This window comes from Enhydra lutris, unplaced genomic scaffold (assembly GCF_002288905.1).
Source record: "Enhydra lutris kenyoni isolate GAN:26980312 unplaced genomic scaffold, ASM228890v2 scaffoldscaffold28, whole genome shotgun sequence".
NCBI classification, from domain to species: domain Eukaryota; kingdom Metazoa; phylum Chordata; class Mammalia; order Carnivora; family Mustelidae; genus Enhydra; species Enhydra lutris.
In genome coordinates, this window is record NW_019154112.1 from 186,930 (window position 1) to 210,538 (window position 23,609).

At 46.3% G+C, this 23,609-nt stretch overlaps 2 protein-coding genes across 8 annotated transcripts; both read left to right on the top strand.

Annotated features, from left to right (window-relative positions):
* The first annotated feature begins 453 nt into the window (after nt 1–453).
* On the top strand, nt 454–7,844 carry LOC111152372 (mitochondrial ribosomal protein S18B). The gene is made up of 7 exons (XM_022510895.1): nt 454–589; nt 1,734–1,842; nt 1,949–2,046; nt 2,175–2,243; nt 5,161–5,227; nt 6,886–6,945; nt 7,262–7,844. Exons 1-7 carry the CDS (start codon nt 512–514, stop codon nt 7,555–7,557), a joined length of 777 nt encoding a protein of 258 aa, XP_022366603.1. The 5' UTR covers nt 454–511; the 3' UTR covers nt 7,558–7,844.
* A 507-nt stretch (nt 7,845–8,351) lies between these two features.
* Nucleotides 8,352–23,602, top strand: LOC111152370 (alpha tubulin acetyltransferase 1). 7 transcript variants are annotated; one of them, XM_022510889.1, is made up of 11 exons: nt 8,352–8,494; nt 8,964–9,024; nt 9,142–9,233; nt 9,356–9,416; nt 9,539–9,652; nt 9,848–9,949; nt 17,556–17,601; nt 17,721–17,789; nt 19,344–19,415; nt 19,580–19,823; nt 20,790–23,602. In XM_022510889.1, the coding sequence occupies exons 1-11, from the start codon at nt 8,388–8,390 to the stop codon at nt 20,821–20,823; spliced, it is 1,002 nt and encodes a 333-aa protein (XP_022366597.1). In that variant the 5' UTR covers nt 8,352–8,387; the 3' UTR covers nt 20,824–23,602. The 7 variants fall into 7 exon arrangements, 6 of the variants coding, with proteins under 6 accessions (XP_022366597.1, XP_022366598.1, XP_022366595.1 ...); XM_022510887.1 differs by lacking the exon at nt 8,352–8,494 and adding an exon at nt 8,519–8,841 and having other exon boundaries at nt 23,305–23,602; XM_022510885.1 differs by lacking the exon at nt 8,352–8,494 and adding an exon at nt 8,519–8,841 and having other exon boundaries at nt 22,758–23,372.
* The last annotated feature ends 7 nt before the right edge of the window (nt 23,603–23,609 follow it).

Consider the following 23,609-nt stretch of genomic DNA (forward strand, 5'->3'; position numbering starts at 1 on the left):
GGCCAACCCGAAAGACAACTCGCTAGCTGATTGGCTATCCTTCCTTCACCTTCGCTCAGCCCCTTCCCCGCCCGTTCCTTCTTCCGCCTCCTTCCTGGCCCCCCTCGCTTACGAGCGCGTGACTGGAGTCTAGCACCTCCCTTTCCTCTACTTCCACCACTTCCGTCTTCAAGAACACGTCTCGCCCTGGTTGGTAGAACCGGGCCGGCGCATGCGCATTGAGAAGATGTCGGTCGAAATCCCCTTCAAAATTGCTTAAAATGCAAGCTCTAAGTATAAGATCTAGAAGTTGTAGTGATTGGGTCGGGGAAAACGCAATTTTGAAGCCAAATTCGATTGTGACGCAGTTGAAATTGGCTTCTCTCCACAGTCCCCCGTTTACGCTTCCGTTCTGACGCAAGTGCGCGGCCGCCTCCCGCACTGCGGGCTCGCCCTTGGCCCTACCCTAGTCAGGTTCTTGGAGCATGCGCAGTTGCCTTTCCGGCTCTTCCTGCCTTTGGCGTACGTCAACATGGCGGCCTCCGTTTTGTGTTCGTGGCGGAGGCTCCTTCCTACCCTTTCGCCCTTCAGAGGTGCCTACGGAGTTCAGGTAGCTCCTTGGAGCACATTTTGTACAACCGCGACTTACTTATACTTTCTGTAGGTCGTCGCTCCATTGCTGGGAATTCAGGAGCGGAGACTCTCCCGAGTCCTTATTATGCCTTGGCTGTTTAGGCAGCATTGCTTTCACCACTCTTCGCCTTCCCCTCACCCTTCTCAGTACTTCCCGGGTTTTTAATCCCCAGCCAAGGGAAAAGAGTTAGATATTCTTTTCCAAGGCACCAACTAGGCTAAAGAATTAGGTGAAAGATTGGGCCTCTTGGTCGTACACAACCAGCTCTTAAGCAAACATATAATGTTTAAATCTCTCGTGCCCTGGAGTGTCTTTGAGTTGAGGGACACTAACTTCTACCTGCTGAGCTATCTCCCAGTAAAGCTAGGATACGTTCTCACGACCTGAGGACCAGTTCCTTAGCTCTCTTTCTCTAGCTAAATTAAGTTTTTGTTTTGTTTTTTTTAACCAGAGCATACAAGATATTAGTCTTCTACATTGAGGTTTCCCTCCAGCCTCATGTACTCACCACACTGGAGGTTCTTGGTAGGGCAGTGTAGGTTCTTGGTGGGGCAGGGTGGGATAGGAAAGGTTGCACAGCTGCCACTCCCTAAGAGTGGTGACAGGGGTCACCACGGAGTTAATAACAGCTCTGGTAGCTTTAAAGCTAGCGTTAGGACTCAAGTTTGTTCTGACCTGTGGAATGTTGACCTTCAACTTTTGTAAGGCTGGGAAATTCAATGATTGAGGTTGGATTTGGTTGGAGACTCACCTATAATGCATCCTCTCCCCCCTAGGGACCTTCCTTCCAAGAATCTAGACATTCTCCCTTTTCCTTTCTTTTCCCTTTCCTCAGTACATCTTTGAAAGCACGAACACATCATGTGTGTCTTCTCAAATAAGACTGCTTCCTAGTTACCTATCCTAGTTACCCTCTCACATTATCTTCAGGATCCAGTCAGAGACAGAAAATGGTTGTTGATGACTTCAGTTTTACCCCAGCAAAAATGCTATTTTCTAAATATATTTTTGCTTTATTCCATTAGTACGATGGGCATGTTTTTCTTGTCCCTAATGTGGGCAGTGAAACTATCAGTTCCTTTCCTCGAACTCATTTTCTCATTTATTGCCTTATTTATAGGTTCCTCTTCAGACTCTTTGCACCAGAGGCCCCTCTGAGGAAGATTCTTTGTCCCCAATTCCGATAACACCTTATAAGAATGAACCCTGGAAATATCTGGACTCAGAAGGTACCTCTGAATGGGAAAGGGGAGGATCATGTGGGGTCTGCAATAAATGGACAGAGACACTTCTGCTATCCCCACCAGGAATAACTTGTATGAGTTTTCATTTCAGAATACCAGAACCGCTATGGCTCTCGCCCCGTCTGGGCTGACTACCGTAGAAACCACAAAGGTGGAATACCCCCACAACGGACTAGAAAGACATGTATTGTGAGTTTCTGAAGGTGGTATGTGGATGGGATGTGGAATGAGGGTGAATGCCATAGTGACGGTGACAGTAGCACATTTTCTCACAGGACTTTGAACATTCTTCAACTACTAGTTTCTTTTCTCCACAGCGTAGAGATAAAGTTGCTGGGAATCCCTGTCCCATCTGCCGGGATCACAAGCTGCATGTCGACTTTAGGGTAAGGGCAGTCTTTTCTCTAGAATAAGGATTTGGAGCCTCTTTGTAGTGCTAAAGAGATTACCATGGGTGCCCCACTCTTCTTCATAACCTAGCACCTCTACAGTCTATTTTGCATTGATTTTCTAGTAGTATAAAAACATTCCTTTTTCCAGCTTTTTGTCCTCTACTGTGGCTTATACTAAAAATCTTCATCTCTTACCTATGAATTCACAGTCTAAATTGCAGGTCAGAAAAATGTCTTTTTTTTTTTAAGATTTTATTTATTTATTTGATAGAGAGATCACCAGTGGGCAGAGAGGCAGGCAGAGAGGGGCGGAAGCAGGCTCCCCGCCAAGCAGAGAGCCGGATGCGGGGCTCGATCCCAGGACCCTGAGATCATGACCTGAGTCGAAGGCAGAGGCTTAACCTCTGAGCCACCCAGGCACCCCAAAGTGTCTATTTCTAATGGCTAAAGGCTCATTTATATCCATTGCAATTATTAGCAAGTAGATTGGGTTAGTTGTTTTGTTGTTTTTTAGAGAGAGAGTGAGGGAGAAAGAGCACAAGCAGGAGAGGAGCAGGGGGAGTGGGAGCAGACTCCCCACCAAGCAGGGGACCCAACATGGGGCTTGATCCCAGGACCCCAGGATCATGACCCGAACTGAAGGCGGACACTTAACAGACTGAGCCACCCAGAGGCCCCTGAGGTTGTGTGGGATTTTTTTTTGTTTTTTGTTTGTTTTATAGTTTTTTTGTCATGTTGATGTTTGGTAACAAGCCCATACTTAAGGCTGGAGAGCAAATGCATGAAGCAATATACAGAGTTCAATTATTTTTCAAAAAAAATTTATTGCAAGGATAGGACTTGCTCCTTAAAAGAGTTCAAAAAGCATATAAAAATAATAATGGGGGACACCTGGGTGGCTCAGTGGGTTAAGCCTCTGCCTTCGACTCAGGTCATGATCTCAGGGTCCTGGGATGGAGCCCCGCGTGGGGCTCTCTGCTCAGCAGGGAGCCTGCTTCCCTTCCTCTCTCTCTGCCTGCCTCTCTGCCTGCTTGTGATCTCTATCCATCAAATAAATAAATTCTTAAAATAATAATAATAACGGGCAGGGGTGCCTGGGTGGCTCAGTGGGTTAAAGCCTCTGCCTTCGGCTCAGGTCATGGTCCCAGGGTCCTGGGATTGAGCCCCACATCGGGCTCTCTGCTTGGCGGGGAGCCTGCTTCCTCCTCTCTCTGCCTACTTGTGATCTCTGTCTGTCAAATAAATAAATAAAATCTTTAAAAAAAATAAATAATGGGTAAAATGCTCTTCTGAACTTTGGTAAAGGTATTGGAGCAGAAGCTGAATGATTGGTCATTAGGGGAGTTCGAAGGAATTCATATATCAGTCAGCAGATTGGAGTATCTGACTGCTCTCAGTCCCCTCCTGACACCACTGTAGATAACTTCTCAATCTCTTTTTTTTTTTTTTTTTTAAGATTTTATTTATTTATTTGACAGACAGGGATCACAAGTAGGCAGAGAGGCAGGCAGAGAGAGAAGGGGAGGCAGGCTCCCCACTGAGCAGAGAGCCCGATGCAGGACTCGATCCCAGGTCCCTGGGATCATGACTTGTGCCGAAGACAGAGGCTTTAACCCACTGAGCCACCCAGGCGCCCCGGTAATTTCTCAATTTCAACCGTGTACGATTGGTTTAAAAGTAGAACGGCAACACCTGGGTGGCTCAATTGGTTGAGTATCTGACTCTTGATTTTTTCTCAGGTCATGATCTCAGGGTTGTGAGATTGAGCCCCTCATCAGGCTCCATGCTCAGCCAGAAGTCTGCCTGAGATTCTCTCCCTCTCCCTCTGCCTCTCCACTCATTCACACACATACACTCACTCTCTGAAATAAATAAATCTTGAAAAAAACTAGAATACGACCAGTTGTATACAGTTTAGAATCAATTACATAACCAAGGAAGAAAGATTACAAATTGAATAGTGCAGATGATTCTGCTTGCTCTTCCACTCCACAAGCATATCTCCTTTTTTCCATGGGTGTTATCTTTTGTGATTAACCTGCTGGTTGGCAGTCATTCTACATAATTAGACCTATAAAATGGATGTTAATAATACATATGTTACATACAGCATGCTATCGTAAACGTTCATATTTATACATGCACATTATAACACATAACATTTTCTTTTTAAAGATTTTATTTATTTATTTGACAGAGATCGCAAGCAGGCAAAGAGGCAGGCGGAAAGAGAGGAAGGGAAGCAGGCTCCCCGCTGAGCAGAGAGCCAGATGCAGGACTCGATCCCAGGACCCTGGGATCATGACCTGAGCCAGAGGCAGAGGCTTCAACCCACTGAGCCACCCAGGCGCCCCAACACATAACATTTTTAAGTGATTTCAGGGATTGCCAACTGACTGTCCCCAATTTTTTGTGTGAGGGGCTGATTTTAGAACCTAACCCCTGTAGAAGATGGTTCTATGTGAGTCTCAGTGACAGAATGTAGCGTGTGCATGAAATGGTTGCAAGGCCAAGAAATGGGAAATGTTTGCCGGAGTCTTTAAGAATGTATTCAGCAAGGGGCGCCTGGGTGGCTCAGTGGGTTAAAGCCTCCGCCTTCGGCTAAGGTCATGATCCCAGTGTCCTGGGATTGAGCCCCGAGTGGGGCTCTCTGCTCAGCAGGGAGCCTGCTTCCCTTCCTCTCTCTCTGCCTGCCTCTCTGCCTACTTGTGATCTCTGTCTGTCAAAAAAAAAAAAAATGTATTCAGCAAATTGATGGGGCTAAAACTGGGACATGAAGGAGGGTAGCATCTAGAGAGAGATAGGAGTTAAGGGTGTCTATGCACATGTGTAGGGATTGTGCACTTCCAGTTTCTCAAAGTCTTGCTGTTCTCCCTGCTCTTTTATGTTTCCCTACCACTTTCCTCCACAGAACGTGAAGCTCTTGGAACAGTTTGTCTGCGCCCACACAGGTGTCATCTTCCATGCTCCATACACAGGTTAGCTTATCATCCTTGTCACCACCAAAATAGCTTTTTCTTAGAGCACTCCTCATTTATTCAGTCATACAACAGGTAACTTGATGGCCCTTACATAAGGCATAAAAAGCATGAATGAACTTTTTTTTTTTTTAAGATTTTATGTATTTATTTGACAGAGATCACAGGTAGGCAGTGAGAGAGGAAGCAAGCTCCCCGCTGAGCAGAGAGCCCAATGTGGGGCTCGATCCCAGGATGCTGGGATCATGACCTGAGCTGAAGGCAGAGGCTTTTACCCACTGAGCCACCCAGGCGCCCCATGAATGAACTTTCGTTGGAAATCTTGCCTTAATGGGTATATTCACATGTGGACAAAAGGTATAAACAAGTACCAATGTAAGTAAGTTATCTAAATGTAACTCTTAGAAGTGGTAATTACTTCCTTTCTATAGGATCTCTTTGCTTTTACAAAAGGTTTTCTAGCAAATGACTGTCCTATAAATTCTTTTTGCTGCCAACAATCCAATTAGATCTTCCAAGTCTGGAGTTATAATCCTAAAAATTAAAGATTACATCTATTCTGGGGCGCCTGGGTGGCTCAGTGGGTTAAGCCTCTGCCTTTGGCTCAGGTCATGATTTCAGGGTCCTGGGATTGAGCCCCACATGGGGCTCTGCTCAGCAGGTGGCCTGCCCCCTCCACTTGCCTGTCTGTCTACTTGTGATCGCTCTCTCTGTCAAATAAATAAATCTTAAAAAAAAAAAATTATGTCTATTCCTTAATGAAGGCCACAGGCCAAATCTGGCACACTGCCATATCTGTTTATTTTCATACTGTTTATAACTGCTTCCAGGCTACAGTGACAGAGTTGAGTAGCTGAGACAGAAACTGTGGGACTTGCAGATCCTAAAATTTATGTGGCCTGACACAGAAAAAATTTTTAACCATGCTCTAAAGCAAGATAAATTTGCAAAGAATAATCTGAATCCTCCATTTTAGGAATGGCAACATGATCAGTGGAGTTTGGTCTGTCAGGGAGTTTTGCTTCTTATTTATTTATTTATTTATTTATAGTTTTTATTTATTTATTTATTTGTTTAGTCAGGGAGTTTTAAAGACGAGCTTTATGGCCAGGATGCTTGGATGGCTCAGGTCATGATCTCAGGGTCCTGGCCCCATGTCAGGCTTCCTGCTCAATGGGGAGGCAGCTCCCCCTGCTTGTACACTTTGTCTCTGACAAATAAAATAAAAACAAAAACAACTTTGCAGTGAAGCTATAAAAAGCTGAAGGAACTATGTTGCTACTCTCTCAGATCACCTTCTCTAGATCAGGAGCCCCTTCTTCCTTTACTGAATCTTTCTCAATGGATTGTCCAACCCAAACCTTTAATTAACCAAACTTGCCCTTTGAATTATTTTTTGCTCTTGGAGGTTTTATAGTTAAATAGCTTTTCTATAGTGGCTAGACCCCACTAAAGTGTTACTCTCAGCTCTCAGAGAGGGAGGATTCTTCCCATTGCCTAGGTGGGGAAACTGAGGCCAATCAGAGGGGTCAGGGAAGTAGGGTTATTAGGTAGAGCAAGTTATCCAAACCCAGCTCTTTATAACCATATAGAAGCAGTTGTATTCTCTATTTACTCTGCTTTCTAGAATGAGCACTGTTTTCCTTTTCTTCGTTCAGGGGTCTGTATGAAGCAACACAAGAAGTTGACCCAGGCCATCCAGAAAGCCAGAGATCATGGTGAGCATGAGAAGGGGCCCACTGCATTTTTCTTAGCCATAAAGAAGGTGATTTAGGGCTGGAGGGTGGATATAAATACTCCTACCTGTCGGAGGAGGTGGCACCCAACATGTTCTTCCCAAGAATCTCTTTTCAGCACTCCATTGTCCCTTTTTCTCTCTCCTGAGTCTCTTACGTTGTCATTGCCCCGTTGTCTTAATCCTCTTTCCTTTTTCTTCCCTTAAATTCCTCCCTCCCATTATATGTCATTTTACATGTTGTTTTAACCCCAACTACCCTTCCTTATTTCTCTTCCTTTTTTTCTTTAATCCCCTAGGTCTCCTCAGTTGCCACATTCCTCAGGTTGAACCTCGGGACCTTGACTTCAGTACCTCTCATGGAGCTGTGAGTGCTACTCTGCCAGCGCCCTCCCTGGTTTCAGGTGATCCCTGGTATCCATGGTACAGCTGGAAACAGCCACCAGAGAGAGAGTTGTCCCGCCTTCGACGGCTCTATCAGGGCCATCTCCAAGAAGAGAGTGGTCCCCCACCTGAATCAATGCCTGAGGTGCCCCTCACAACCCCAGCTGAAGCCTCCTCCACTGAGCAGAAGAGCCCCCAGAGTGCTCTGTAGGAGCTGTAGACTGGGAAGGAGTTAAGAGATAGTGCCTAGGAATTACATGATGGGATTTCACTCTGGGGAATTTTGTCTCTATGGCCAATGGCAGGCTCAGGGCCAGAGAGAAGAAATGATTGCTGTTGAATGGAATAAATGCTTCCAGGCTTAGGGGAGGGCAGGACAGATGTGTATGGGAAACCCCATACTCTATATATTGTAAGTAATAGGCTAAACGTTGTTACTTGCTTCAGATTTCTGTTAACGTGGCTTTTTCACAATAAAGCTGTATCTCCTGTTTCTTGGCTGAGTTTCAGATTAATGCCATTTGTGCTGGGGGTGGGGGGTGGGTTGCCGGTGAATGGGTGCTGGCTGTGGGGAGAGGAGGGATCAGGCTTGAGCCAGACCAGCCAGTGATTCTTGGGACCAGAAATCACCATAAGTGAACAGTTGGGCTATTATGTCATGGTCGCCTTTCTGGCCTCCTGTGTCCTACGCAGTGGCAGTGTTCCCACGATACCTAGCAGTTTTCTCGGTGTTTGTTGGGGCATGGGGGGTGGGGCTGTTGAAGGGGTTGGAGAATGGGACACTAGGCTAGGAAAAATGCATCGCTGTGACAGCCGTGGGGATGGGGAGTAGCGTTAAGGGACTGGCCCGCTGGGAGTTGCTGGAAGGCTTGGGGCGGTATATGAAAGGGGATGGGCGGAGGATGGGGCGGGTCCTGAGCCCCTCCATAGCTGCTGGGAATTAAAGGCTTCCAGAAGTGCTTCCTCTCCCCCACCTCCTCCCTTCAGGGAGGGGCGGAAGTGACGTGGTATGGGGCGGGGTCTGGCCACGCACAATGGGCCATGGAGTTCTCGTTCGATGTGGATGCGCTGCTCCCGGAGCGGATCACGGTGCTGGACCAGCACCTGCGACCCCCAGCCCGCCGACCCGGAACCACAACGCCGGCCCGGTGACATCTCAAACCCGCCCCAAAGCCCTTCTCTCCTTGTTCTTCTGAAAAACCTGGTCCAGGCACCACGCCCCCTTCTCGCTGACTAGTGACCTCTCCTTTTGTTGCCCTGGCTCGCCCATATGGTGACTTTTGACCTTAGACTTAGTGGAATTGATGGGCACTTGCATCTGTGACCTTTCACTCCTTGGCCTGATTTGTTCTAACCAAAGGATGTGGTTGACCCGCCCTTCCTGCTTCCCAGCAGTAACCTCAGGGAGGAGGGAGTGTACTGTATTGAAAAGAGGTGTGGCAAAAGTTTGGGTTCCAGAAAGGTGGGGTAGAAAATCAGATTGGAGGTCTCCAAGGTAAAGTCAGAGAGTCTTAAGTGCTGAACCTGGGTTGAGGTTATGGCCAAGGTTCCCAGGATCCTCTAATTCAGTGAGTATCTGACTCTTGTTTCCCTGTTTGTTTTGTTTTTTTTCTGTAGTGTTGATCTGCAACAGCAAATTATGACCATTGTAGATGAACTGGGCAAGGCTTCTGCCAAGGTACTGGGGAGTCTTTAGATGGAGAAAAGGGGAGGGCCTTTCTGGGGCCTGTAGATAAGGAAAGCACAGGTCCTTTGAAATGGACTTACAGAAAGTCTGTCTTTATCTTCCTGGCAGGCCCAGCATCTTCCTGCTCCCATCACCAGTGCATCAAGGATGCAGAGTAACCGTCATGTTATGTATGTGCTCAAAGACACTTCAGCGCGACCGTGAGTGCCAAATGCTCTTCCATCCCATACTTGATTCCTTCCTCCCCCAATCCCTCTTCCTCTTGACTCTCCCTTACAAATAGCTGCTACTAGCTTGTTTCATTATTTTCCCCATCCTACAGGGCTGGAAAAGGAGCCATTATCGGCTTCCTTAAAGTTGGATACAAGAAACTCTTTGTACTGGTGAGTATTACTACAAGCTGAGAGTTCACATCCCTTGGCTTCTGAGAATAAAAGGTCTGGACGTTGGGAGGCAGCAACGATGTCTGGGTCCTAAAAGGTACTTGTTTTTCTTTCCCTCTTAGGATGATCGTGAGGCTCACAATGAGGTAGAACCGCTTTGCATTCTGGACTTTTACATCCATGAGTCTCTTCAACGCCATGGCCATGGGCGAGAACTCTTCCACTATATGTTGCAGGTGTCACTTATTTCACCAGTCTATCCAAGACAGAGATCAAAGTCTCCTTTGCACTAACCCCTTCCAGAGGCCCTGCCTTGTACCCTCCTGCCTGCCATGTTCCCGTATCCTCCTATTCCCTTCCCAGGCTCCTGGGTTCCTATTGGCATGCTCTCCTCCAACCTTCTCCTACCCTAAGTCTCCTGTTCCCTGCAGAAGGAGCGAGTTGAACCACACCAACTGGCCATTGACCGACCCTCACAGAAGCTGCTTAAGTTCCTGAATAAACATTACAACCTGGAGACCACAGTCCCACAGGTTAGAGGTTTCAGAGGGTAGATCCTGACTGAGCATTTGCATTGAATCTGTTTATTTGGGGCAAAGAAGTGGAATCTTCCAAGTGTTTCTTATTCCCCATTGTATAGGATTCATTTTATACAGCTACGCTCTTCCTTCCCCTCACCTTTTTTTTGAGGGGGTAACATCTCTCATTGTGCAGCTCTTTGCTGTCATCTATTTTCATTTTTCACTGTTCTGTGTACCCAATAGTATGTTTGTGCTCCAGATGTAGCCAGCTCATTTGCACCTCAGTGTTTATTAAGGCTCAGAAAAATATATTTTCCTTATCCTTTGGGAGTTTTGGTCTAATGTGGAGAATGTGGTTTGTGTATAAGTAAATACAGAATAATGTTACTAATGCTGTCCATTCATTTAGCAAATATTTATTGAGCACTTGACACTGTTCTAGACACTAGGAATACTTACTCAACAAAACAGATAAAAGTCTCTGCCCTTGTAGAGCTTATATTCTAGTTGGTTAGACAAATATAGCTATGAGTGTGTAGCATGGTTGATGATAAGTGTTCTGGAAAGATGAGAGCCACTAAGAAGGCTTGCGAGTACCACTGTGGGGATGGGTGTGCATGGGGTAGCAAGTTTAAGTGGGATAGTCAGGGAAGACCTCACTGAGAAAGTGCCATTTGAGCAATAATTTAAAGGAAGCAATAATACGAGCCAGGTAATGGAGAGTATAGAGAGGGCATCCCAGGCAAAGGGAATGTCTAGTACAAACTCCATGAGTTAGGAATGTGCCTGAGCAAGTGAATTGGCTGGCGTGGCTAGAGCAGCAGGAGTGAAGGGGAGTGTATAGATTAGAGCAGGCAGCAGTGGGGGAGGAATATTATTTCCAACCTTATAGGTTATTGTAAAGGCTTTAGTTTATGCTCTAAGTGGAAAGAGGAGAGTCATGGTAGGAGTTTGAGCAGGGGTATGATAATCTGATTTACTTTTAACCAGACTACTTTGGCTGTTAAGAATAGCAGTAGGCAAGGGGCGCCTGGGTGGCTCAGTGGGTTAAAGCCTCTGCCTTCGGCTCAGGTCGTGATCTCTCAGGGTCCTGGGATCGAGCCCCGCATCAGGCTCTCTGCTTAGCAGGGAGCCTGTTTCCTCCTCTCTCTCTCTCTGCCTGCCTCTCTGCCTACTTGTGATGTCTGTCAAATAAATGAATAAATCTTTAAAAAAAAAAAAAGAATAGCAGTAGGCGGGTGCCTGGGTGGCTCAGATGGTTGAACGTGTGCCTTTGGCTCAGGTCATGTTCCTGGGGTCCTGGGATCAAGTCCCATATTGGGCTCCCTGCTCCTTGGGCAGCCTGCTTCTCCTTCTGCCTCTACCTCTCATGAATAAAGAAATAAAATTAAAAAAAAAAATAGCAGTAGTGGAGGGACGATTGGGTGGCTCACTCGGTTAAGTATCTGCCTTCAGCTCAGGTCGTGATCCTGGGATCCTGGGATTGAGTCCTGCATCAGGCTCCTTGCATGGCACGGAGCCTGTTTGTCCCTCTGCCTGCCCCCCCACTCTCTGACAAATAAATAAAATCTTTAAAAAAAAAAAAAAAAGAATAGCAGTAGGGGAGCAAAGATAGAAGCAAGTAGACCAGTTAGGAAACAAGAATCCTGGGGTGCCTGGGTGGCTTAGTCATTGGGCATCTATCTTTGGCTCAGGTCATGATCCCAGGATCCTGGGATTGAGCCCCACATCTGGCTCCCTGCTCAATGGGGAGCCTGCTTCTCCCTCTCCCTATATATCCACCCCCTTATGTTCTCGCTACCTCTCTCAAATAAATAAAATCTTCTTTTTAAAAAATTTTATTTATCAATTTGATAGAGAGAGGGACAGCGAGAGAGGGAACACAGCAGGGGGAGTGGGAGTTTAGTTACCTGGGGCCACTGGTGATCCTAATCAGCCTTTTCCGTGCAGTGGTGGGTGGAAGACTGAATGGAGTGGGCTTTAGGAGATTGAGAAGCTAGGAAGTGAAGACAAGAATAGGCCACTCTTGGGACGCCTGGGTGGCTCAGTTGGTTAAGCTGCTGCCTTCAGCTCAGGTCATGATCCCCAGGGTCCTGGGATGGAGTCCCGCATCAGGCTCCTTGCTCAGCAGGGAGCCTGCTTCTCTCTCTGCCTGCTGCTCTACCTGCTTTTGTGTTCTCCCTCCCTCTCTCTCTCTCTCTGACAAATAAATAAATAAAATCTTTAAAAAAAAAAAAAAAGAATAGGCCACTCTTAAATGCTGCTTTAAGTGGGGGCATCTGGGTGGCTCAACTGGTTAAGTGTCTGACTCTTGATTTCGGCTCAGGTCATGATCCCCAGGGTCCTGGGATTGAGCCCTGCTGTTTGTCTGGCTCCAGGCTCAACAGGATTGAGGATTTCTCTCCCTTTTCCCCACCCTCCTCCCACTTGGCCTGCAAGCTCTTTATCTCTCAAATAAGTAAATTTTTTTTAAAAAAGTATTTATTTATTTGAGAGAGAGAGAGAGAAAGCACATGCAAGCACACGAGCAGGGTAACGGGCAAGGGGAGAAGCCAACTGCCTGCTGAGTGGGGAGCCCGATGCAGGACTCAATCCCAGAACTCTGGGATCATGACCTGAGCCGAAGGCAGGTGTTTAACTGGCTGAGCTACCCAGGCATCCCTCAAATAAGTAAATCTTTAAAAAAAAAAAAAAAAAATGCTGCTTTAAGGGGAACAAAGAAAGAGCAAGAGCTAGAGGGGAAAGTGGATTAAGAGAGGGTTGATTGGGGCACCTGGGTGGCTCAGTGGTTTAAGCCTCTGCCTTCGGCTCAGGTCATGATCTCAGGGTCCTGGGATCAAGCCCTGCATCAGGCTCTCTGATCGGGGAGCCTGCTTCCCCCTCTTTCTCTGCAGACTTGTGCTCTCCGTCAAATAAATAAGTAAAATCTTAAAAAAAAAAAAAAGTTGACTTTTCAGTTGGAAGAACCAACAACATAAGAACGACTCAGTAGAGAGAAAATGTGATGATGTCAGAGAACATGGAGAGAATTGCTGAAACAATGTCATGGGCAGGAGGGGTTGAGATTGGGTTGACAAGTTAGCCTTGGATTTGGAGCATGGACACTTACTCCACTGTAATATGATTTGATTGTGCTTACAGAGGCATAAAGACATGGTGGTGAATGCTACCTTGGGGTGGGGATTGGGTAAAGGAAGGCTTGACACAAATTTAATCTTGAAAGGTGAATGTCATGGGGACAGTGGACAAGTAGGCAGGCTAAAGTGCATTTCATATATAGGAACCAGCATGAGCAGAAGCGGATAGGTATTCAATTATGTATGGCAGGCAGTTTGGTGTGGCAGTAATGCTGGGCATGTGCTTGTTTCTGGAGGAGGGTGGGTGGGTAGACAGGGTCAAGGCAGGAAACAGGCAGGGTCTGTTTATATTTAGAATGTCTTCCCCTTGTACAGGGGAGGGCAGTGGAGAGCAGTGAAAGGAGCACAGTATCAGGCATACCCAAGTAACTATGAGACCAAAACATTATAGAGTATAAATAATCATGTAAACAATGATTCATGAGCTCTGTGCTATCTACATGGATCGTCTCAGTGGACCCTTGTACATCTCTTTGAGATGGGTACTTCTGTTGGCTGCATTTGAGATTTATACAGTTTAGTGCCTTGACCAAGTTCCCATAGCTAATAAGTAGCAGAGCAAGAATTTGAACCCATTGCCACTCTTTATTTTTTTTTAATGTTAAGCACTTTGGTTTTTTTGTTTTTTGTTTTACTGTTTTTTAAATTTAAATTCAATTAATTAACCCATTGTCCATTCTTTTTTTTTCTTTTAAGGTTTTATTTATTTCACAGACAGAGATCACAAGTAGGCAGAGAGGCAGGCAGAGAGAGAGGGGGAAGCAGGCTCCCCGCCGAGCAGAGGTCCCAGGACCCTGGGACCATGCTTTGAGCCGAAGGCAGAGGCTTTAACCCACTGAGCCACCCAGGTGCCCCCCCATTGCCCATTCTTGATGGGCAGTGTATTCCTGGCTGAAGTGCTACAGCTAGAATTAGGAGTCTGGGGCTTGAGGCCCAGCTCTGTCACTTGTTAGCTACTTGGCTTGAGCAGGCCATGTCTCCAAGTCTTTACTCTTTAACATAGTGACTCCAAGGATTGTTGTGAAGGCCAAATTGAATATGATACTATAATGAAATGACTCTAAGATAGTCAATTACTAGTTATCAAAGTGGCACCCTGTCCTCCAACATGTCTTCCCTTGACAATTCCATTCATTTGAATGCTACTTAAAGCTTAGTTTTTCTCAGTATTTGTATACTTAAGCCATTTGGCCTGGTGTGTGTATGTACGTGTATATGTTTAAGCCTCTGTTTTGAAAGTTTTGGATGCCTCTTCTTCCCTGGTGTTTTGTGCAGTGTGTCTCCATTACCCTGGGTCCTGGGAGAACTAAAAAGTAGGGTACAGGTTTTTGGGTTTTGAGATAAAATGCACTCTTAACTATGGAAAATACACAGTTCAGTGGTTTTTAGTATATTCACAGTGTTGCCTGATTATTCCTGGTCTCTAATTCTAAAACCTTTCCATCACACAAAGAGAAAACCAGAATCATTAAGCAGTCACTTCCTGTATACACCTTTTCCCAGCCTTTGTCAGCCAGTAATCTGCTCTGTCAATTTGCTTATTCTGCACATTTTATATAAATAGAATCATACGATATGTGGCCTTTGTGTTTGCCTTTCACTTACCATAATGTTTTCAGAGGGTTCATTCATGTTGCAACCTGTATCAGTACCACGTGCCTTTTTATGGGTGAATAATATTCATCATATGCAAATACCACATTTTGTTTATCCATTTATCAGCTGATTCAGAATTGGTTGTTTCCATGTTTTGGCTCTTATAAGTAATACTGCTATGAACATTTGTGTGCAAGATTTTGTTTGCACATATCTTTTTAGTTTTCTTTTCTTTTTTTTTTTTAAGATTTTATTTATTTATTTGGCAGAAAGAGAGAGATCACAAGTAGGCAGAGAGGCAGGCAGAGAGAGAGGGAGAAGCGGCTTCCCACTGAGCAGAGAGCCCGATGTGGGGCTTGATCCCAGGACCCTGAGATCACGACCTGAGCAGAACGCAGAGGCTTAACCCACTGAGCCACCCAGGCGTCCCTAGTTTTCTTGGGTATATACCTAAGAGTGGAATTGCTGGTTCATGTGGTAATCTTTAACTTTTTGAGGAACTGACGGAGTGTTTTTCCACAATGACCAACATTTTTTTTAATTTTTTTTTTAAAGATTTTATTTATTTGATAGATGGAGATCACAAGTAGGCAGAGAAGCAGGCAGAGAGTGAGGAGAAAGCAGGCTCCCCGCTGAGCAGAGAGCCCGATGCGGGGCTCGATCCCAGGACCCTGGGATCATGACCTGAGCCGAAGGCAGAAGCTTTAACCCACTGAGCCACCCAGGCGCCCCTATGACCAACATTTTACATCCTCTACCAGCAATGTATGAGTATTCCACACTTGATCTTAGCAAAAAGGCCCAGAAGCGATTGTACGAGTATTCCAATTTCTCGACATCCTCACCAACATTTGTCATTTTCTTTTTTTTTTTTTTTAAGATTTTAATTCATTGATTAGACAGAAAGCACAAGCAGGCAGAGGGAGAGGGAGAAGCAGGCTCCATCCCAGTACCTGGGATCACAATCTGAGCTGAAGTTACAGGCTTAATCGTCTGAGCCACCCAGGTGCTCCACCTTTTTTTTTTTTTTGATTAGCTATGTTAGTGGGTATATCACTGGGATCTCTTTGTAGTTTCAATTTGCATCTCCTTGTTGACTAATGATGTTCAGCATCTTTTCAAGTGCTGATTAGCCATTTGCATATCTTCCTAAGAGAAATGTTTATTCAAGTACTATGCCCACTTTTTTTTTTTTTTAAAGTAAATTCCACACCCAGCCTGGAGCCCAACATGGGGCTTGAACTCATGACCCTGATGAGATCAGGACCTGAAATGAGAGCAAGAGCCAGATACTTAACCAACTGAGCTACCCAGGCACCCTCCTTATGCTTATTTTTAAAGTGTGTTCTCTATTCTTGACTTGTAATTTGTTCTTTATATATTCTAGATATAATGCCCTTATCAGGTGTATGATTTGCAATTATTTTTTCCTATTCTGTGGGTTTTTTTCATTTTTCTAAATAATTTTGTGTATTTCTTTTTTTTTTAAAAGCTTTTACTTATTTATTTGAAAGAGAGAAAGACAGCAAGAGAGGGAACACAAGGAGGGGGAGTGGGAGAGGGAGGAGCAGGCTTCCTGCTGAGCTGGGAGCCCCAGGCAGGACTCAGTCCCAGAACCCTGGAATCTTGACCTGAGCTGAAGGCGGGGGGCCAATGACTGAGCCACCTAGGGGCCCCAGTTTTTTCATTTTCTTTTCAAAAGATTTTATTTATTATTTGACAGAGACACAGCGAGATAGGGAACACAAACAGGGGGAGTGGGAGAGGGAGAAGCAGGCCTCCCGTGGAACAGAGAGCCTGATGTGGGGGTTGATCCCAGGACTCTGGGATCATGACCTGAGCCGAAGGCAGACGCTTAATGACTGAGCCACTCAGGCGCCCCGTTTTTTCATTTTCTTGATTGTGTCTTTGGAAGTACAAAAGTTTTGCTTTCGGTGAAGTCCAGTTTGTTTTTTTTCTTTTGTTACTTGTGCTTTGGTGTCACATTTAAGAAACAATTGCCTAATCCAGGTCATGAAGATTTCCCTGTTTCTTTCTTTCTTTCTTTCTTTTTTTTTTAGAGAGAGTGCACAAGCATGGTGGGTGCGCAGAGGGAGAGAATCTTAAGCAGACTCCTTAGCTGAGCACGGAGCCTGAGTTCATGACCTGAGCTGAAACCAAGAGTTAGATGCTCAGCCAACTGAGCCACTGAGACAATCCCCTTCCATGTTTCCTTCTTAGAGTTTCATAGTTTTAGCTCTTGACACTTAGATCTTTGGGGTGCCTGGCTGGCTTAGTCGGAAGAGCCTGTGACTCTTGATCCTCTAAGTTGTGAGTTTGAGCCCCACATTGAATGCAGAGATTACTTAAATAAACAAAAAAAATTTTAAACCCAAAACATTTAGGGTCTTTGACCCGGTTGAAATTGTTTTTTTCTGATGTGAGTTAGAGGTCCATGTTCATTATCTTACATGTGAATATTCAGTTGTCCAAGCACCATTTGTTAAAGGAAGCTGTTTTTCCCCCATCGAATCATATTGGCACATCCCTTGAAAATTGACTGTAGACACATGGGGTTTTTGCTGGACTCTATTCATGCTGTTGGTCTGTATGTCTCTCTTTTGGCCTCTTCAATACCATTTCGATAACCATACCTTGTAGTAAGTTTTGAGATCAGGAAGTATGAATCCCCCAAGATTGTTTTGGCTATTTGAGGTCCTTTGTAATTCTGTATCAACTTTTGGGATCAGTTTATCCGGGTCTGAGCTTTTAACTGAGTCTGTTAATAAGGACAGGAAGGCTGGCTTTTGTTCTTCCCACTGTGGTTTTTCTGGGACAAGGTTCTGTCCCTATGTAGTTGTGAATGGCTGAATGAACAACTATATTTTACTTGTTTCATCTTATAGGTCAACAACTTTGTGATCTTCGAAGGCTTCTTTGCCCATCAACATCGTAAGTTATGTCACCTTGTATATGTTGGCCAAGTAGTTGGGGTAAGGGGAAGGAAAGAGGTGGATTCTTGATCCCACTGGCCCCCTTACTAAGGGGCACCACCGCTTCCTTCCTCACAGGGCCCCCTGCTCCCTCCCTGAGGGCATCTCGACACTCTCGCGCTGCTGCGATTGATTCTACACCCGCTGGTAAAGCTGCAGTGAATGGGTGGAACTGTAGGCCATGGTGGCTAGCTCCTCTAGAAGCCACAGGGAGCACAGTGCGATTATGGGCAATTTGGGAAAATTCTAAAGCAGCCCAAGTCCCAGCAGTTGTTACCCATCTGCTTTTGCCCTCATGAGCTTAGTACTTCTGAGGCTTGTCAGAACTTTTAACTGAGTGAGCTCATCGGGAGCCTGTTTGATGACTGATATTTATGGCATCTCTTGCTGCTTCAGGTCCATCAAAGTAGGCCAGGGTCACATTCCTTTGCAGACCCCTCAGGTTTCTGTCATTTGAGGGATAGACAAGTGCGGCCACCCCTTCCATTTCCAGTTACAGAATAGTGAGATGAATGGTCCAAAGTTTAAATAATAGTTTTAGAAAATAACGCTCAGAATTTATGATATTTCCAACAAAATAATGAAATTGATCGGGAGAAACCAAATCTAGGAGGTATTGAAATGCTCCCCAGGCTCCCCATTCCATCCTCATACACACACACTCCCTGCCAATCTGAGCCCCACTCCTCCTTCCTCACTGCCTCCCAAGGGTAGAGATGCACAGCTTGCACAGACATGTTCCCTTGCTGAGCTAGCCTTGTGGCTAGCTCTTATCTCCTCCATGGCCAGGAAAGGGAGTAACCACCACTCAAAGAACAATCTGTTACCATTTAATAGCTTTGATCAGTGTCAGGGAGGCAATTCATATCCATGACTCACTTTGCTTGCCAAGGCTTCCCCCATCCAGCTCCTGCTGACTACAGGCTATGAGAGGGAGTGAGAGCCAACAAGGACAGTGAGGACCCAAGTCCACAGGGGGAGGGACCATGGATAAAGCCTAAGTGGATTTGCTGAGCAGTCTCTCATTTGCCACACACAATAGAGAACCTCTTGAGAGGGAAAGGGAGGGAGCAAATAGAAAAGTGAGGGGACGGGAAGCAGAGCTTTGCATAATATGTTAGCCTCCCATTTACTGTGCTAACTCCAAATGTCTTTGTTTTCTCCTCAAACTTTTTTTTTCCTAATAAAGCTTAAATCTTGTCCTGGAAGGAGAGGTTCTGCCCTACCCCAGCCTCCCCTGATCTCTCCAAAGCAATTCCTAATTAACCAAGGACTTTGTCCATCTCATCTAGAGGGACCTGGGGTCCTCGTTGGCCCGGCTGGGACCATTCCACTGCCCCAGAATCCCAGGGGGGCGTGACAGCACCCACTGACAGTAAGAGCTTGCCTCCCTTAGCCAACTTTCTCCTGCATCTCCCAAGTCCCAGAGTCTCCCCCTGGAACTTTCCCCCCAATTCTGCATTTGGCCTACTCCTTCTGGCTCCCCTCAAAAGTGCTCCAGCATTTCCCCTGAATTCCCTCTTGGTGTGAAGGCATTGCAACAGGGCTTCTGCAGTGGAGCTGAACTGAATTCTCTCCTTCCCCAGGAGGAAATGTGGTGTCAGGGAGCAGAGTTTCGGGGTCAAGGGGGTAGTGGCTGGGAGGAGGGGTGCACAGTATGTCTTCTAATGCTTACCTTGTCTGTGTGCTCTCCACTGCCAGCTCCAGCAAGAAAGCTGCCACCCAAGAGAGCAGAGGGAGACATTAAGCCATATTCCTCTAGTGACCGAGAATGTAAGACTGGGGTAGGGTGGCTGGGCTTGGGGGCTTTAACCCAGAAGGATTAGTTCTCTCTAAAGGCTCTGATTTCTCTTTTTTCTATCCAAATCTTTACTGTCATCACTCTCTTCTCCTTTTTCTTCTTTCTCCATCTTGCTCTGTATTTTCCCTCTTGCCAGTTCTGAAGGTAGCTGTGGAGCCTCCTTGGCCCCTAAACAGGGCCCCTCGCCGTGCCACGCCTCCAGCCCACCCACCCCCCCGCTCCAGCAGCCTGGGAAACTCACCAGAACGGGGTCCCCTCCGCCCCTTTGTGCCAGAGCAGGAGTTGCTGCGTTCCCTGCGCCTCTGCCCCCCACACCCTACCGCCCGCCTTCTGCTTGCTACCGACCCTGGGGGCAGCCCAGCCCAACGTCGGCGCACCAGGTAATAGGAGTTGGAGGGTTAGGGAGCCTCAGAACTGTCAAAGAGGGTGTTAGCAATGGCAAAGGGGAGTTTGAATCTGCCAGAGATGTGAAGCAATAGGACAGGTGGATTGGAGAGTCCTGAAACCTTTTGAGAAGAATGTATTGGACCAGATTTATGGGAGCAGTCTGGAAGTAAGTTACATGAAGGAGTAGAATAGTACTTTATATGGACTCTAGGGACTCTAGTTTTTATTTTGTTTTGTTTTAAGGTTTTATTTATTTACTTGACAGAGATCACAAGTAGGCAGAGAGGCAGGCAGAGGGGGAGGGGGAGGCAGGGTCCCTGCTGAGCAGAGAGCCAGACTTGGGGCTCAATCCCAAGACCCTGAGATCATGACCTGAACAGGGCAGAGGCTTAACCCACTGAGCCACCCAGGCTAGTTTAAAAACTAGGGACTCTAGTTTTTTTTTTTTTTTTTTTCAAAGATTTTATTTATTTATTTGACAGACAGAGATCACAAGTAGGCAGAGAGGCAGGCAGAGAGAGAGGAAGGGAAGCAGGCTCCCTGCTGAGCAGAGAGCCCGATGCGGGACTCGATCTCAGGACCCTGGGATCATGACCTGAGCTGAAGGCAGCGGCTTAACCCACTGAGCCACCCAGGCGCCCAGGACTCTAGTTTTTAAAGTGAGAGATGGGAGGAAGGATAGTAAGAACATATCCATTGGGTGGGGGTGGGGGGGACTGAGTCTCTCAGATTGGGGAAATCTTGGTTTCATGCTTACTGGGAAGATGCAATGTTTCTGACAGTTTGGGGAGCCACTGGCCTCATGTTACTGCTTTGTATAGCAGGAACCCATGCCAGCAAATGGAGAGGGTATCTCCTTGATTTCTCTCCCTAGCTTTCTCTTCACTTCTGATTTCTCTGTTTTTCTCTCTCCCCCATTTTCCCTTTCCCTTTCTCCTGTCCATAACACCCTTCCACAGTTCCCTTCCCCGCTCTGATGAGAGTCGATACTGACAGATAGTTACCCCCTTCCCTCCCTGGGAGACCTGGAGTAGGCAGAGCCCCCTTTCCCTGAGAACCCCACATCCACTCTTCCATTGTAGTCCCCAGGTTCCAGTGGAAACTGACAGAGCTTGTAGGATTCCCTCTTCCTCTTTCTTGGGCAAAGATGTTGTTAGGGTCCCAGATGGGCTAATACTTTGTAGCTTTTCTTATGTAGAAAGCACGCCTTCTTTCCTAAGTGGGCTCTGAACACTCCCACAGATAACCTGATTCACCGCCAGATCCTGTGGTTGGGTGGCTCATACTCATTACCCAGAGAAGCACATTCTTGCTTGCTGTTAGACTATGGAACACCTTGGAAGGTCTAAGGGTCTCCTCTGCCAGGGAAACATTTTAAGGAGTCTTGTCCATGGAATAAATCCCACAGTCCTTCTACAGCATTACTGGTGACTCTAATACTGTTTTGTGCTGCCTACCACACTTAACTTCTCAGCCTGCTGAAGCCAACCGATGAGCTCTGCTTCAGAGCAGTTCAGTGATAAAGGACAGGGTCTTAAGACGACCAGGTCCCCAAAGGGATCCACTCAACATTGCCAAACTCTTAATCTCCCCACATTTTGTATATGTGTCCAGGAACCCCCAAACCGATGTCTGCTTTGAGGCTCTAAAGACTTCCTACACTTCTAAAGATACTACCACTTTCCCTAGATCCAGATTCTGTGAGGGAATTATTTCTTGGCAGTAGATCCCATTTAGTATCCTGGAGTCACTCTTAGCCATGTTTCAGAACAAGCCTTGAGTCTCAAGTATCTGTTAGCTTCTGGGATCCCCTCTTGCATACACCCTGCCCCAGTAGCTAGATGATGATATATTCCAGTCTTGTGAGATTTTCTTGAGGTGGTATGGGAACTCTCCCCCTGGCCTGCCTTCTTTTCCTCCATAACAAGAACCTTCCCTGCTCCATACCCAGGGTATGGAACGTCTTCACCCTCCCTACTCTCTGAATGTGTGGTAGATCAGATACTCCTACTGTGTTCCCACATCCCAGTACTTGGGAGCAGGATCTCCCTCTCTCCCAACTCCTTTTCCTTCTCCTTTTCAGTGTTGTCTGAATAAAGTGTGCATTCTTTTGTGTTTTTTAAATGGACATTTTCAATGAAAAAAAAAAATCAAAAAAAACCCCCAAACTTCAGGTCTCAGTCTCATTTGTGTGTCACCTGATTTTTTTCCTGGGATCCCTGGCCCTCTGATTCTCCTTACCTTTGTGATCTGCTGGATCTTATGCAGATTCTGTCTCCTGTAATGTAGTTGCTGGATCCCTCTGTATAGGCTGCTAGATGTACTCCCCCATTGCCTCCAGAAATCTCCAGCTTTCCGCAGTGATGTCTACCCTTTAGCCTAGACCACCCATTGCTGAAATGTCAATATTAACCAACATCTCTGGGATCCACTCATTGCCTCCTGACTATTCCCTGGATTCCGCTTCCCATTCTGATTTCCTGCCCCCACCACCACCCTTGGACCTCTCTCAAGACAATTCCTTTTCCCCCTGAATTCAGCCTTGTCAATCCCTATTTCCCTCTGGTCTGACGTATCCTGTAATTTAAAGTAACCATGTTTTCTAAACCAAACACCAGGGCACCTGGTCCAACAAACTTTTTTGCCTGAGTCTGGTTTTCTGGCATAATTTCGATAACATTTACCCTTACTTTTAACACATTAGAACTAATATCAACAAACCAGGACTACTCCAGAGAAATCTTGGGGTATGAAATGGGCTCCCTCCCCTTTTCTGAGGCACAGCTTAGTTTAAAACCCCATAGGAAAGGTGGTTACCCTTCTCTTTCTCCTGTATTATTCCTTTCATTCCTCTCCTCTGATTCCTTCATCCCCACTCATCTTTCTTCCTATAGCCTCTTCCCCATCATCTCCCATTTCTTCTACAGGGGGGCTCCCCCAGGGCTGGTAGCCCAAAGCTGCTGCTACAGCCGCCATGGGGGGCTGAATTCCTCATCCCCCAATACAGGTAAGTATTCATCCCTCCTTGCCCTCAAATCAGGCTATATTGACTATCTACTCCAGTCTTCCCATACACATGCCTGGTGTTTTCATAGGCAACCAAGAATCAAAGCAGGGGGAACAGGACACAGAGAATAGGTGAGGTCTGAACCCCTCCCCTACCAGCCTCCCACCACCTCTGACTCCTTTTCCTAACATCACTCTCAGCTCCTTTCTCCTCTGAACACCAGCTCCTCTCACAGATTGTTCTACCTAACATCCTAATCTGAAACGCTCTTTTCCCATAGGTTCAACTGGTGCTTACCTTTGGTACTCTCTGAGGGGTTTCAAATTTGGACGTAGCCCTAATGGTTTCAGCCTCATACTCCCATCATATGCCCTATTCTACATCAGGGCTAGACCTTGAAGAGTCTGATCTTAATTGCCACTTTAGTATCCCTATAACCCATTCTCCATCTCCCTCCCACCTACCAGGTCTGCCAGCGAGGAGCAGGTCTTGTCACAGGCTGGGTCTGGGGAAGAACACATGCACACAGTTTCTCCACAGGCCCAGGCCCTACCAGCCCAGGCCTGGACAATGGGTGGGAACATATTCAACGCCAGGTTCATTCGAAACTTGCAGGATCTTCGCAGCACCAGGCCTTGGTGACCGCAACCCCCTCTTACACCTTCAAAGTCAGTATTCTCACTATGGGAGGTAGCCAAAGCCCGCCCTCATAATGGATGTATTCATTCGTTCATTCATTCACTCAGCAGGCTTTATCAATGCCAAGTCATTT

Excerpts from the sequence above, each read along its gene's own strand:
- LOC111152372 (XM_022510895.1), top strand. The coding sequence starts at position 512 with ATGGCGGCCTCCGTTTTGTGTTCGTGGCGGAGGCTCCTTCCTACCCTT. Across the intron at positions 2,244-5,160 it reads AGCTGCATGTCGACTTTAGG|AACGTGAAGCTCTTGGAACA; the intron begins GTAAGGGCAGTC and ends TTTCCTCCACAG. Across the intron at positions 6,946-7,261 it reads CCAGAAAGCCAGAGATCATG|GTCTCCTCAGTTGCCACATT; the intron begins GTGAGCATGAGA and ends TTAATCCCCTAG.
- LOC111152370 (XM_022510885.1), top strand. The coding sequence starts at position 8,651 with ATGGGCACTTGCATCTGTGACCTTTCACTCCTTGGCCTGATTTGTTCT. Across the intron at positions 17,790-19,343 it reads GATTGATTCTACACCCGCTG|CTCCAGCAAGAAAGCTGCCA; the intron begins GTAAAGCTGCAG and ends CTCCACTGCCAG. Across the intron at positions 19,416-19,579 it reads TTCCTCTAGTGACCGAGAAT|TTCTGAAGGTAGCTGTGGAG; the intron begins GTAAGACTGGGG and ends CCCTCTTGCCAG.